The 16,195-nt window shown below is 41.6% G+C and overlaps 2 protein-coding genes across 2 annotated transcripts; one reads left to right on the plus strand and one right to left on the minus strand.

Moving 5' to 3' along the window:
- Positions 1-860: 860 nt before the first annotated feature.
- Positions 861-12,207, minus strand: LOC141910660 (WD repeat and FYVE domain-containing protein 2-like). Its single transcript, XM_074801376.1, has 11 exons — positions 11,865-12,207; positions 11,236-11,303; positions 9,827-9,900; positions 9,130-9,184; positions 8,714-8,864; positions 7,947-8,059; positions 7,585-7,711; positions 7,229-7,334; positions 6,112-6,213; positions 5,215-5,454; positions 861-4,641 (listed from the first exon to the last, which is right to left on the minus strand). Exons 1-11 carry the CDS (start codon positions 12,029-12,031, stop codon positions 4,612-4,614), a joined length of 1,233 nt encoding a protein of 410 aa, XP_074657477.1. The 5' UTR covers positions 12,032-12,207; the 3' UTR covers positions 861-4,611.
- Positions 12,208-12,378: 171 nt separating this feature from the next.
- LOC141910669 (octanoyl-[acyl-carrier-protein]:protein N-octanoyltransferase LIPT2, mitochondrial-like) lies at positions 12,379-15,262 on the plus strand. The gene is made up of 3 exons (XM_074801384.1): positions 12,379-12,671; positions 13,321-13,683; positions 14,345-15,262. Exons 1-3 carry the CDS (start codon positions 12,560-12,562, stop codon positions 14,599-14,601), a joined length of 732 nt encoding a protein of 243 aa, XP_074657485.1. The 5' UTR covers positions 12,379-12,559; the 3' UTR covers positions 14,602-15,262.
- Positions 15,263-16,195: the final 933 nt, after the last annotated feature.

Raw genomic sequence — 16,195 nt, forward strand, 5'->3', positions numbered from 1 at the left:
AACCGGTTTACCCGATTGGGCAAACGTCGTTATAGACAGGCAAACAGGTTTACCAGATTGGGCAAACGTCGTTATAGACAGGCAAACAGGTTTACCCAATTGGGCAAACGTCGCTATAGACAGGCAAACCGGTTTACCCGATTGGGCAAACGTCGTTATAGACAGGCAAACAGGTTTACCAGATTGGGCAAACGTCGTTATAGACAGGCAAACCGGTTTACCCGATTGGGCAAACGTCGTTATAGACAGGCAAACAGGTTTACCCGATTGGGCAAACGTCGCTATAGACAGGCAAACCGGTTTACCCGATTGGGCAAACGTCGCTATAGACAGGCAAACCGGTTTACCCGATTGGGCAAACGTCGTTATAGACAGGCAAACAGGTTTACCAGATTGGGCAAACGTCGTTATAGACAGGCAAACAGGTTTACCAGATTGGGCAAACGTCGTTATAGACAGGCAAACAGGTTTACCCGATTGGGCAAACGTCGTTATAGACAGGCAAACAGGTTTACCAGATTGGGCAAACGTCGTTATAGACAGGCAAACAGGTTTACCAGATTGGGCAAACGTCGCTATAGACAGGCAAACCGGTTTACCCGATTGGGCAAACGTCGTTATAGACAGGCAAACAGGTTTACCAGATTGGGCAAACGTCGTTATAGACAGGCAAACAGGTTTACCAGATTGGGCAAACGTCGTTATAGACAGGCAAACAGGTTTACCCGATTGGGCAAACGTCGTTATAGACAGGCAAACCGGTTTACCCGATTGGGCAAACGTCGTTATAGACAGGCAAACCGGTTTACCCGATTGGGCAAACGTCGTTATAGACAGGCAAACAGGTTCACCAGATATCTCTATTCAGTATTCCTATATCTAAAGTGTATCAGAAATAGTACAGAAGACTTCGCTCGAGTCAGATCTGTTGGGACCGTAAAATGTGCCCGACTCAAGTGATGCCCAATTTGGATGTTATGTATTTCCAAATGTAGTATCACAAAAAACATTTTTTTTTAAAACATCCGAGTTGAACGGTTATCTCTGAGTTAATAGGATCCGACTCGGGCGGAGTCTACTGGATCCATTTCCACAGTTGTGAGTTAGAGTTAACTCTGAGTTAAAATTAGTTCATTTTCAATGTTTTAACTCAGAGTCAAATCTTAACTCACGACTGTGGAACTGGGCCCTGTAGTTTACTTGAAGATGAACTAGAAATTATTCTGATTTTGAGAGAGCTTGTATTTTGATATTTTTCGGTGAAGTCGAGAGCTCTTAAAAAGTAGAAACTATTGTCAAATAGTCGTCGTAGTCCGGTGTCGACCGGACGCTCGACCTCGCAAATCTCTTCGAAATAAAAGTTGATAATAACTATATGTGACATTTACACACGCATTTTACAACTGCGCCTAGGGCCCAGTTTCACAAAAAAAGATTTCAGCCTAAATCGATTTACGATTAACGAAGAAATTGAATCGATTCTAAAGAGACATTTTTGTGAAAGTGGGCCCAGTGTTTAAATACCAGACTGCTGTACAAAAAAAAACTAAAATCAATCGAAGATCATAAAAAATAACTGAACTGTGTGTTAAATTCTATACAGAAATCTACCAGGATCCAGTTCGATCGATGTCGGGCTAATTTCACTGTAGAGTTTGTAGATTTGAAATGGGTCTCAATGAGCCATCGATGCCCTCAATTTGCTATATCTATCAGAAGCGAGATACTTTGGGGTCTTGCGTTAAAGATCCCTTTCGTATAAAACCCCTATAAACATGAGACTTACAATTAAATTGTTGTTTACGTACTATGCGACAATTGTTAAAACAGTTCTGATATGATTGTCAAATATCCCGTAGATGGTTGCTCTATTTATCAAAGATGAGATATTTGGGGGTCCTTAGGTTTAGCATAGCATACTTTATATAGGTGTCACTTTCTTCCAAGTCAGTTTCTTGTATGTTAATGAACAAATTGACCGCAAATATTGTCCTGATTAGACCGAAATCCGGATTAAGTCGATCAGGATTAAGCGGATTTGACTGTATCTAAAAGGTCTTAGATCTTAGATTAAGGGGGTCTTGGGTTAAGTGACATTTTAAGTTAAAGTTCATTTCCAATCAGTCGAACTCTAGACTGAAATTTCGCTCGACAACTATCAGACAGGGTCCAGGATTTCAGGTTCATGATTGTAACAAACCGACACAAATTCACACGTCGTCGGTCGAAAAAATACATCCACTGCACGTCAAATAACAGGTGTCGCGTCAGCCGAGTTCACAACGAAAATACAGCGAAATTAAAATCATATTCTATTTGTGGAATGTTGAAAATGGATACACGCTTAAAAAGAGGCCTGCACAAAAAATACAACGTAAATCTCGGTAAATTTTTTCGTAGTGAAATTAATCTATTGCTCCATAACAACTTGCTAAAATACGGCAGCCGCTCGATGAAGTTGGTTAGTTAAACTGATGGATAAATACAGTACAACTTGCTTCAGTCGGATCAGTTTTATTCCGGTTTTCACTTATTTCCCCTCTGGGTTATCTTTATTCAAATAAGAGCACATAATTCGGATTTTGTTAAATTCGGGCACAATTTTCCAATTCGAGGTGATCCGAATTAAGCGAGTTTTAATGTAAACTAATACAATTTCAATCGTCAGATTTGCATTTTCACCAGTTGTCTTTAACCAAGTTTTCAGTAACCAGGCCCTGGAATAATACAGATGAAACTGGTAAATTATTCGCGTTTGAAATATTTGCTTTTCTTCCAATTCACGTGTAGGTTTTTCATCGTTTTATATCAAGCCGAGGTTCGACCAATTCAACGTCGAAACAGTCGCTCGCTCTGTCATCACTGGACGGACGAAACCACTCCGATCACGAATGACTCCCTACCCCTCACCCTGATGAACATGGGTGCTTTCTTTACCCTGCCTCCCCATTAGAGTAAGGGTCAACACCGAGAACAGACGGTCTCCCCTCCTGACACGCGAGGGCCACTTAAATTCCCCCTTTTCCCCTCCTCCGATGAACGGGGGCGGATCAAAGAGGCTTATTTTGAAGGACTTGTCATATCCAAAAAGGACGGCACTGAGGGGCCAATTCTTAAGAACTTGTCACATCCCAAAAAGGCACTTCGATGTCGAAGTCTTTGATGTTTAAGCGTACTCCCGCACTGGAATGCACCAATTTTTTTGTTAGTTGGCAAAATGAAAAGGGGAAATATTTGATGGACTCGTACAAGTCTAAGTTAAGTCTCCTGGATCCACCCCAGCCATCGTTTCCACAACAAATAAAAATTCGATAAAATTACAACAAATTTGTGCCCGAACAATCACAATAGACTACGCGGCTTGCCACGGAGCTGATCACAACCTAAAATCATCCAACTCCAATTCAAGCAATGATGACCCATGATCGCTCCGACTGCCTACAGAATTCACTCGCATCGGAGATTAATATTTTGGTCCCGCGAGATCCGAAGTTATCAAATTTCACCACCGTACTCATCTAAAACCGGTGAAACAACGAAAAACAAAATATCGACCGCTCAACTGGCGGTATTTTAACATCGATCAATTAATCACATCATTCGATAAAAAAAATCTCATTTCTTCAGCGAGTAACGAAACAAAAAATAATGCACGACGATTTCGTCGAAAATTACGAGCAAATTCGACTCCTGGACCCAGTTTCACGAAAAAGTTTAAGCCTAAGACGGTTAAGTTTGAATTGTTGTCCTCGTTGAAAACATGAAGTAACCAATGGGGATTACACCAAATATTTGAGTTTAACTTTTTTGTGAAGCCGAGCCCTGGCCCTCAGAAAATACACTCCGCTTCCACAAGCCCAGGGACCAGTTCCATAGTCAAGGCTAAGACTTAAGACCGGTCTAAGATCAACTTAGTTCTATAGCCAATCTAACAACTTAAGACCAGTCTTAAGATTTAAGACCACTTTTGGTCTTAAGTCTTGACTATGGAACCGGCCCCTCAGTAGCTTCGGTTGTTTGTAAGCAGGGTCAAACGCGCTTAAGTCGTTGTAATTGCGATGATTATTACGTCGAGGACTTATCAAAATGATGACTTATGCTTAGTAAATTGAGTTGGAAATACGAATGCAGATTGGGGCTCAAAAAAATGGAGATGACTTCAGCGATGTGACGACTTATCCAATCCAAATGACATTTAGTAAATTGAATTGGAAATATGCAGATTGGGACTATAATTAGGACAACTATAAGCGATGTGACTTCATTAACTGATCTCGACTCAAGCGAGTTTGACTGCGTCAGGGTTTTCATTAATCGGTTAATCCCGAATTGCCCGATATTTCCACGATCCTCGACTAGCGGAATTACCGAGATATTCTCCACGGGGCTCGTAGGAAGTGAATTCTGTCGAATCAACGATCATCGGCAGGCTGATTATAAGTGAGTTTATAGTTATTGTATATCGTATAAGACTGGCGCGAAAAAAAAAAAACAACAAATTCTCTTGCGTCGAGTGAAGTGTCAGTCGTCGCGAGGTGGAGCGAGTATCCACCCGCTATCCACACATCAGCATCCACTATTCAGTTATGTATCTGTATGTCCGGGATTTGACTAGTGTAACACGCTGGATACATCCCATAACTGGAAATAGATCGAAACAAAATCTTAAATATCGGTTCAAATAAGTGGCACCTACAGTAGTTGTAGAGCATGTAGAGCATGTAGAGCATATGTAATGGACTTATGGCAACATCAATCTGCTGTCCAGACCCTGTGCATCCTTTTAGAAATAAGATGACTGCCTCATGAATCCCCTGATGATATTATCAAATTGATTACCGAAACCTAGTCTCTCAAATGCGAGGAAATTGCATTGAAATGCATGGATATTTCTTTGTGTTCCAGTCAAATTCCACCCCTGGATTTGCCTCTGAGGCTGAGGAGGTCGGGTGCAGGATTGCTCCGGACTTCAGGACGAGAGGATAAGCTCGAGGGCATGCTCCAGACTGCCGGTTGAGGGAATTGGTGGAGCTGTAGGGTGAAAGGGTGGCTCCAGGCTACATGCCGAGGATTAGCACCCGGCTCCAGGGGATTGGCTTACAGGCTGAAGGGGTGGCTCCAGGATGCATGCTGAGAGGATAAGTGCCACGATCCAGGCCGCAGGCTCAATGGGTGGCTCCAGGCTGCAGATTAATACCGGTACCTGACACTCACCTTAATAACTTTATCTTTGCCGACTGTTAATAGAATTTTACGAATTTCGTCCAAATCCATGTGGACAATACTGTGTCGCGAGTCGTGGAATGTCGCCATGGGAACGCGGTCCTCGTCGGTAACCGTTTGACTGCATTCCGCGCAGACCCGCACGTCGAATTCGTACCCCATTATCGGTATCGACGTGCGGTTACCGCTGCATTTGTCGCAGACGGCTTTTCCACATTTACGGCAATGGTGCTAAAAGAGGAGAAAATGAATAATTCGCATTAAGCTCGCGTCGAGGATGAATTTCTGGTTATGGTATTACGTCACGCGGGAACTACAAACGAAGACAGTTTTAACTATAACCATCGGTGATACAATATTCCACGTTTTAATGATAGAAAATCCCACATTCATATAGCAGAAGATTAAGTGTGAAAAGTTTCCTTTCCGGTGTAGATTTATTCGACTATATCCTGATAGTCATCTTCAGGAATACTGTATACATTGAGCTAGTGTAGTTTATTCAACGTTTCGACTTTATCCTGATAGTCATCTTCAGAAATAATGAGTGAAACAAAATATCTATATATGATATAAATATCTAGATATGTCTCTAAGAACTAAGAGACAAATTAAGTAAGCTCAACCAAGAATATTAAGTATTCCTAAGCATTCCGAAGGCAGGGAGCGAGAAATGTGGAAGATCGTCTGCCAAAGGTACTAAGTTTGGTATAATATAAGCTAATTGTCCCATTTAGATCTAAGTTGATGAGAAGGTGAATATTTTGGGAGAAGTTTGCAGAGATAATCATCTCTGTAAACAAGATATTTATAACTACGTGTCACGATACAAACTGCGTCTGGCGCGAAAATTACATCGACAACCGATTCGTCGAAAGCGCCACCTACCTGTCTCGTTCCTATCGTTTTTTCTTCCCACATTTTCTTTAAATTCCAGAAAAATGGCGTGCCGCATTTTTGACAGTGGTCGCCTTCGGCCCACTCGGGAGTCTGAAATTAAAAATGACCTTTCACATCAATCCTCTGATTTGAGAATCAATTGAGATATTGAAGAGTAGGGTTCAATTGAACAGTAAGGAGTGAAGTCCTTAATCAAAGTCAGAAATAGACAAGAGTCTCGAATTATGGTCGTTCATCTAAGGTAGGTTTCAATAGTAAGTATTCCGGTGTTTAGGAATACAAATTCCACTTATTACAAACTCTCTATCGGCAGCTTCTATCAGGTTTACAGATTACAAACTCTCTACCGGCCGCTTCTATCAGATTTACAGATTACAAACTCTCTATCGGCAGCTTCTATCAGGTTTACAGATTACTAACTCTCTACCGGCCGCTTCTATCAGGTTTACGGATTACAAACTCTCTACCGGCCGCTTCTATCAGGTTTACAGATTACAAACTCTCTACCGGCCGCTTCTATCAGGTTTACAGATTACAAACTCTCTATCGGCAGCTTCTATCAGGATTACAGATTACAAACTCTCTACCGGCCGCTTCTATCGGGTTTACAGATTACAAACTCTCTACCGGCCGCTTCTATCGGGTTTACAGATTACAAACTCTCTACCGGCAGCTTCTATCAGGTTTACAGATTACAAACTCTCTACCGGGGCTGCTTCTATCAGGTTTACAGATTACAAACTCTCTATCGACCGCTTCTATCAGGTTTACAGATTACAAACTCTCTACCGGCCGCTTCTATCAGGTTTACAGATTACAAACTCTCTACCGGGGCTGCTTCTATCAGGTTTACAGATTACAAACTCTCTACCGGGGCTGCTTCTATCAGGTTTACAGATTACAAACTCTCTACCGGCCGCTTCTATCAGGTTTACAGATTACAAACTCTCTACCGGCAGCTTTTATCAGGTTGACAGATTACGTTATTCCGGAATAGTTAGAGCATATTCTGGTCTAACCGAACACGTCAGAAGAGAATTCCGAATTCATTAGAGACCAATCGAAACCTATCAAAACCTTGACAGTGTAACTCAGGTTCACTGACCTCTTGGCGTTTGATGTCCATTGTCCAGATAACTAATGCATTATCATCACCGGCTGATAGTAACTGTTTTGTACTCGCGGCATAAATCACAGATTGTACTTTATCACTGAAAATGAATACCGATTTTAGATTTTAAGGGATTTATAACTGTTTTGAGATCAGGCGCAGATCCAAGCGGTCTACTGGGCCTTGTACGCGATCCTCAAATTTTTAAATCTATTGATTTAATGAATGAACTAAATGAACTAAACATGTTGTTAACCCTTTCAGTGCGTCTGCACCGCAGTGCGGTGTACGAATCAGTGATGGATTTTGCTAGTACACCGCACTGCGGTGTATTGATTTAATTTACTTACTGATGACCTTGTAATTCGAAGGCCGTCCCCTGTTGACCCCCGATGTCCCAGACGATTATCGTCTGGTCGAAACTTCCGGAAAATAGTAAACTGCGTTCCACGTCCCACGACAAACACCTTATACTACCTGCAATTATATAATACAGTAATTTGTGAAATCTGGGATCCAGTTCTACAGTTGCTACTTGAGAGTAAGCCCTTAACTCAGAATCAAGTCCTACAGTTGTGAGTTAGAATTAACTCTGAACTGGGACCCAGTTCCACAGTATGGTGTGATTGAGTTATAGTAACACCTGTTGAACTGACTGGGGTTGTGCAAGTACCTCCCTGCCCGTCTCCCACATGATATACTATTCATTTACCCGAGTGTCCCTTGAGAGTTGTGATGACCTCCAGACGATTTTCGAGTAGTTTAATAACGGTGACTTGACCGGAATAATCACCGACGAACGCGTAACGAGACTGAGAGTCAAATCTGTAGAGTTATCATCAAGGATTCATAACAGACATTCCATACCGTAGACCGCTCGTAACAACAGAAAATCTGCAGTAATTCAACACTTGCCGGTTGAACGGTCATGCTGGGTCGAGAAGATCATCAGTTACAATGGTTCGATACACGAAAGACGGTCTCTCATTTGGCTGATATTTTTGATGTAGTAATGAAGAATTCTGATGATGATATGTCTCGGGAGGAACGACGATAACTATCATCACTCCTCCCAAGACATATTATCATGATGACGATGGCTGGCCCGACGATCTGGACGACTAAGCCGGTCCGTGACCAGAGGGGTCAGACACAGAGGGTGACCTCCCAAAGTTGGCCAACTCGATATCATTTGAAAGCTTGCGAAAAGAGCTTTCAGAAAATGTATACGTTTATGACATTAGCCCTCATATCTACTGAGGTATTAAGTTTTCCCTCGTCTGGTCCAAAATCGTTTTCAGGCTGAAAGGTTAAGCGAGTTTGGCTTGACCAAGTTAAACATCTACCCCGAGGGATAACTCATGATATCCAGCCCATTAAAACAGGTTTGGGTTGAGGACCTATCCCTACAAATAACTTTTGATATCCAGTCCATAAAGTAGGATCAGTGTATCTCAACTATTATCAAGTAAAGGATACTGTAGACAAGTACACCAAGCAGACGTCTGGAACCCACCGAGACGACGACCCGTCTCCGAACAATGCCACTGGAAATATTTATCTCGACCGGTGCTAAGCAACCATTCACACGTCAACGCGTAGATTATCCCCGTCACTCGACTTTGATGCGCTGAAAAGTAGTAGTAAATGTTTGATGATTGAATTAGTTATTCTCAAGTGTCGAGTTGGAGATTAAATTTCATACAAATCAAATGCGAAAACAGGTAGCACTTTGTAGGTTAACTGATATTCTATTAGCTCAATTAGTCGGTCTTATTACTTGCGGGTTTTTTCTTCAAGTACACCTACTACCTGTTTTCTCGTTAGACCAGCATATTTCCAACAGAATTATGGCGATGAATTATGATTATTTGATTATTTTCAGGATATCTTACCGAGATACGTTCGACTGTGCGTCATACGATTAAAATCATCGGCTAAAGAGAATTCCTACAAAACGAAGAAATTCAAATTTTTTAAAACGATAGTAAACAGTTAACTGGTCTGCTATAGTTCAGTAGACTGCGCGGAGCTCGCAGAAACTCCCTCAAACAGGGCGCCGCCACTTTCTGTCCATTTACAAATGCCCTGAATTGTCCACGTGATTACACAAAATTCCCCAGAGAAATTTCTAGGTTTAAATGTTACGATTCATTTATTTTTCATCGAATCACAAACTGATAAAGTAACATGTGGTCAATACCGTTATATTATGAGAACTCCCCTAGTTCTCGAGGTTTTAGGTTAAAATTTTTCGAATTCCCTGGGGTCGGTTTTATAGACTGGTATTACCTTTAACCCGTGGGTTAACTAAAAGTGTTTTCAACCAAGTTAGCCCACGGGTTAAAGGTAATACTGATCTATAAACCCAGCCCTGAGTTTTCCTTGATTTTTCTGATTCCCCGATATTTCTAGGTCAGTGGCCATCCTGCCGAAGATACGCTAATTTCGGGGTACTTGGACCAGGGATGGGCCATCATCATCACGATGAATTGGAGTAAAATAATTTGTTATATATTTTCAGGCGATACACGCGTTAAAATTCAAGGCAATTGAATCAGATGTATTTTTAGTTCACTTGTATATAGCTACCTGAATGGTTCCGTTGTCTAAACCAATGAACAGTCTTCTTGTTTCCGGTGTGTAATGCAGAGATGTTGGCGCAACTGAAAAAAAAACACTTGAAAATCAGTCTAAAATTCTAATAACCTTCTGGAGCGAGTTGCATAGTCGTGACTTAAAGTCAGAAAGTAGTCTTAAATCTTAAGACTGGTCTTAAGTTGTTAGATTGGCTGAAGAACTAAGATAGTCTTAGACTGGTCTTAAGTCTAAGTCATGACTATGGAATCAGCTCCTGGGGCCAGTTGCACAGTCATGACTTAAGTCCAAAGGTGGTCTTAAATCTTAAGAATGGTCTTAAGTTGTTAGATTGGCTATAGAACTAATTTGGTCTTAAACTGGTCTTCAATCTAAGTCATGACTTTGGAACCGGCCCCTGGAGCCAGTTGCATAGTCGTGACTTAAGTCTAAAAGTAGTCTTAAATCTTGAGACTGGTCGTAAGTTGTTAGATTACCTATAGAACTATGGGCTTAGACTGGTCTTAAGTCTACGCCATGACTGTGCAACCGGCCCCGGGAGACCTGTTGATCTACAGTTATTGAGTAGTCACAGTGACTCCGAGTTCCACAGAACTGAAGAGTCCTAACGATAGGTCTCCTCAATAGTAGTCACTGGGACTACTCCAAACTATTGAACATAAACACAGAACAGAGCTGCTGATATACTACAAACATAATTGACTATTTTTGATTGCCCGGGTAAGAGTCGCGAGACTTGATTATTGGTAATTCAAAAATTGACGAATGCATTTTTTCAGCAGTACTAGATTGAGATTGGATATCAGCAATAAATTGCTGCTGCTGCTGTTGCTGCTGCTGCTGTTGTTACTGTTAGAATGAAGCAATTTATAGTAATCAGTAACACAGTATTCACAGTGTGATATATCACAGTAAATTACTGCAGAGAACGAGCGTGAAATAATTCACACTTAACTTAACTGCGCACAACAAAATTACATCACACCCCAAAACAGTTCTAAAGCCAAGCTCGGGTCGACTAAGATTTGATGATCAGATTATTGAGTGCAGTGGAACCTTGTTACAGCGAATTTCACGGGATCAGAAAATCTGTTCGATGTATCCAAGTTCAGTATAACGAGGTTTCACTGTACATACAGATCGAGGGGCATGAGTGTACTTACGACCACGACTGATCAGTAACCGGTCTGCGGTTTATTTTCATAAGCCACGAGCCCATCTGATTAAGCAATGGCCACGTAACAAACTATACCCAAATATAAGCCAAAATTATATTTAGATAAAAAAAAGTTTCAATTTGAAACGTTTTTAGATATTCTTACGCAGGTATCCAAGTGAACCCTGACCACCCCCCCCCCCCCTACCTCAGCGTTAGACACTGATAGTTGCATTTAGTGACTTACCGGGCATACAGTGACAGATACTCGGCCAGAATTGTCCGGTGTCTCGTTTCAACCAAACACGAACGGTACTGAAAATAAACGAAAACAAAGTATTTGAGATCGGCGTTCAGTCCCGAACATGTGACAAGCAATAGACTAACGGAAGGAAGGGGTCAAGTCATACTTGAACTGGACTATGCTCTATTTCTTAGCAAGCTTTCTGAAGCTGCCACTGCCTCATACGTCTTATAGTTTTAACCGTAAAAATGGTAATGTTTATCAGATGTGTGGGCCGATAGGGGACAGGGTTAGCCAGCAACCTCACAGGGAGGTAGCTTATATGTCCCTAGTTCAAGTTCAAATTTATTTCACAGAAAGCACGACAGGCTATGTGCAGAGATTGAGAGAATCGATGCTCTGGGGCCAGTTCCATAGTCCTGGCTTAGACTTAAGATTTAAGACAACTTTTCAACTTAGGTCTTGACTATGGAACCGGCATCGACAGTTCAGACACCTGGGCATAGAAATAGTTAAAACATCTGACTGGTGACACTCAAATACTCGCGCATTTGTGTTGACAATTATTTGACAGTTGACGCAGACAGACAGCGACTAGCAGTAGCCGGAGAGAAATGAAAGTGACAACTTACCGATCATCGCAAACACTGATTACTCCATCCTCCCGCGGTATCAACACAGCCATGTGTATCTCATCAGGACTACCCTCCAGTTTATTCAACAGCACCGGTTTACGTACATTACCCGCTGACGGAGTTACCGATGGTTTTATCTGCGCTCTCGGTCCTCCACCCTCCATCTTGGATATAATGACGTCACGTGACAGACAGGTACTAAATACTGGGGTAGGGAAAACGGGGTCTTTCACTTGGTCTCACGCTTAAATCAGTGCTTTTTTAACTCGGAATTCGGTTTCTGGCTAGGATATGGTACCAGCAAGCGGGAAATACGTAAATAACGGCATAACAAGTGGAACTTGATGTTGTCACCGTCTTAAAACCGATGCTAAAACAGGTTTTGAGCGTCTGAAATCAGCTGAGAATGAGCTGTCACAATCGCTGTCAACGCTACGAGGCAGCACCGTACAGACTCATAGTCCGGAACTAAGTCCACGACCGTGGATGGGGCACTGACTCAAGGTCGTAGACCCGGAAATAAATAAATTTGGCTAAATGCTTACAAAAAACTTAGATTTTGCGCTTAGGAATTGCTGAAATCCGAAGATTAAGGGCTATATTCAAGTCTTTAGTCTAGCGAATTTTTCTATTTCCTCCTGCGATAGAATAAAGGGACGCTCCAATTCGGAGCTTGTAAATCACTCAGGATAATGAAAGGACCTTCCGTTTTAGTTTATAACCTCGGCAGAATATCGTATCAACGGGGTCTCGATATTCAAGCTAACTTCGTGAGACGTTCCTTGGACGCACTCGCTAATAAAGGTACGATTTATTAAATTTGATTAATTTAATTGTATTGGTACGGTGTACAACGCGTATCTGGACTTAATAAAAACGCGTACGTGGACTTTGATTAAAACGCGGATCAGGACTTAAACTAAGAACTCGCCCGTCGTATTCAAGGCGTGCATTTTACTTGTGCATTACAAGATCCGTATTTGAATATCGTTCAATTAGCTCATAACTAGTGTTAAGAAAACTAATCCCACACACAGAAAGGCCGAAATGTTTTCTTGAGTTGATAATTAATCAGTGTTCCCTATTTCGTCGGTATCCTCCACCGAAGTAGTTTAGCGGCCTAATCGTTGGTGGTAAGCTTTTCTGAATCAGGTGGGCTTATGCTTAAGTAATATGGATTGTGAAAATATCTGATCGTGAAACTAAACCACAGGCAGGTTGCTAACTACCACCAGAGAACATCCAAATTCTTGAGTTCTCGAAGAATTATTTCATTACTGTCACTTGTATATTGTTTCATTGTGAGATACGTAAATTTTTATCCCCAAAACTGTTTTCTTTAAATAAAATTCTACATCGTGGAACTGAAGAGAATGCACGAGAAAATGACAATACGACTTGTATCTACTTTCTTTTAAATCTTAGACCTGTATTCCTGATTCTATTTTGTTAGGTACGACGCCAGGCGTTCAGCGCCCAGCGGCGGACGATGTTCTACTGCTGATGCAACACGATCCTGTCTACACGATCGGAATACGTCGGCGATCGTACACGATTCGCGACGAGCGGAAACTACGCGATCTAGGCGCCGAATTCTACCCGACGAATCGCGGCGGTCTGATCACGTTTCACGGACCCGGCCAACTGGTCGCGTATCCGATTCTGAATTTGAAGAACTATCGCGGACTGTCGGTTCGCTGTTATATCGACGCGTTGCAGAACGTGTTAGTCGATACTTGCGCGGAGTTCGGTGTTGAAGCGCAGAAAACCGCTGATCCCGGGGCCTGGGTGCAAGACCGTAAAATAGGTGCCGTAGGTACGTCATTTTAAACAATGAAGTATTTTTCGTCGATATCGAAATTGTCATTATCTACTGTTGTCTACCATTAGCAGGGGTGGGTCCAGGGGGACTAAGAATTAAGTTAAAGGTCCATCAAAATGTTTGATATTTATATGTCTTTTTATTCGTTATGTTAACAACAACTACAAAAATTGGAACAATTTCATTACGGGAGTACGCCTTATATTGCTGTATTTTATATCAAGTGCCTTTTGGGATCAGGTCCAGTTACAAGTGACAAAAATTGTCACCATGGGGGGTGTACAATCGGTCATTGAAGTGATGTGATTTAGTAATTTAATTTCTACGTCGCCCTTTTTCACTGTGATATGCTGTTAAACGGCACTTGTATTATTACCCCCAGCCTATAACTCTTCCATGTATCAGTCATCTCTCCCTGAGGAGAAGTAACAGTCGAGCGCTCAAGAGTCATCTATCAGACCAGGTACCCATTTACTCCCGGTTGGAGAGAGGCCATGAGGATATAAGTATCTTGCCCAGGGCACTTCTACGGTAATGTACGGGGTTCGAACCTGGCTTCCCAGAGTCGAACTCTCTAACCACTCGCCCCCACTCCGCTATTCGTTTTGATTTTTATGTTGTGTAATATCGATATTTATATCGATTTTACTTCCAGGTGTTAATGTACGCCGGTATATCAGTCATCACGGAGTGGCGTTAAACTGCGATGTCGATTTGAATTGGTTCGAGCACATTGTGCCGTGCGGTATCCAGGGTAAAAAGGCCACGTCGCTAACGGTCGAATCATCTCGGCAAATTTCGGTCGATTCTGCCTCGCGCGTATTCGTGGACGCATTTCGAAAGCGATTCGATTGCGATTTGATACATAGAGAATTCCGTGACGCGGATATTGTCGATCAGATCGGATCTTGATGTTACTTTATCTAAACTAATCAAACGTAAGAACAGGCAGTAATGTGGTATGTGGACTGGTTTTTATTGAATCTTGGAGTAGTCGTTTGATTAATCCAAGATTGAAAGTACAAGCTTTTGCTACTAATGCGGAGTAGCTGCACCAGTTAAACCACTCATTTATATCTGGTGAATGCACCACTAGTAGTGAACGCTTGTGAAGCTACTGGGTCTGGTTTTATGGACTGGTTATATACCTTTGACCCGGGGGCTAACTCAACTCATTTTCAATTGAGTTAGCCCTCGGGCTAAAGGTATAACCAGTCTATGAAACCAGCCCTTGACGTATATAGTAGTTGCCTCAGAAAAACCAGGGGTACTCATTACACCCGGTGAAGCTACTGTACACTAGTTGCGAGGATTCGTGATTTCAAAATGCTATCAGTTAACCTACACAATCTTATCCGTCAGACCAGACCACATATCTCGACCCATATCTCGACACATAGTTAGGACTAGAATCGGTATATCTATGCGTACGTCGCATTACGATATGTAAAGTCGTTCTCAATTCACGATTGCTCGCAGTAAATCACAGTATTATTTCAACAGATCGCTTATTATTGATACATGTCATAAATGTAGATAGATTGGTACGATTTTAGTAGAGACAATCCGTGTTTAATATACATTTGTAATCAATTTGAAAATCTAGAAAACATGTAGAATTATAAAAAAAAACTATTATAAAATTTTGTTAGATTTTCTCTATTTTTGTCCTCGTTCTGTTTTTGTATAACGCCGGAAGTTACTCGTCGGCCATGTTGTCATCTGTTGGCGGTCGGTGTCGTTGACGTACACCCGAGAAGCTCCGATCAGTAAACCCTGGCATAAATAGGAAATCTTAATAGTTTGATATAATAAGATCATCAAATACATTTAGAAGATTTGAGCAGCCGTATTTTAGGTATAATGATATTTTCACGTTTTCTGGTTTTTATGTATGGAATTCATTAATTTCATTGCAGAAACCCTGTAAATATTCTCTAATTAGTGTCAACCCTATAAAATGGCTTTATTCAATGAGGCGGGTAGCGCCGCGCGTCGCGCTGAACTTCTGAATCTATCATCAGCGGAAATTAGAATGAAAAAATTACCGACTGAATTGAACACCGTTGAAGTGAGAGCGATTGTACAATGGTGACTTCAGGTTAACTCCATTTGTTAATTACGCTAGTCGAACGGCTCGTAGTCCGGACGTAGAGTGACACCGATGCTGGACTCTATAGAGAGGAGATGGTCTGAAACCCTGAAAAGCGCCAAGTTCAAATGAACCAATAGGCAAACGATCAACATGATACATTCACGTCGATGCATCGCGACATCAGCCACAATTGTTTATTTCAGTTTGATTGTGAATTTTCATGTTGCGGTCGATTTTCAACAACCTTTTCCAACAAATAAAAACAAGCTAATTGGAGCGAACGGTTATAATTGCTATCGAAAATTGATAACGTCTGCGATAATTGGGCGCCGTCCTCGAAAATTTGGAAAATTTCCATTAATTAATGAAATATTTTGATTATATAATTGCTGGTACCAGCGGTCAGGAGCG

The sequence above is a fragment of the Tubulanus polymorphus genome, chromosome 9, assembly GCF_964204645.1.
Source record: "Tubulanus polymorphus chromosome 9, tnTubPoly1.2, whole genome shotgun sequence".
NCBI lineage: Eukaryota > Metazoa > Nemertea > Palaeonemertea > Tubulaniformes > Tubulanidae > Tubulanus > Tubulanus polymorphus.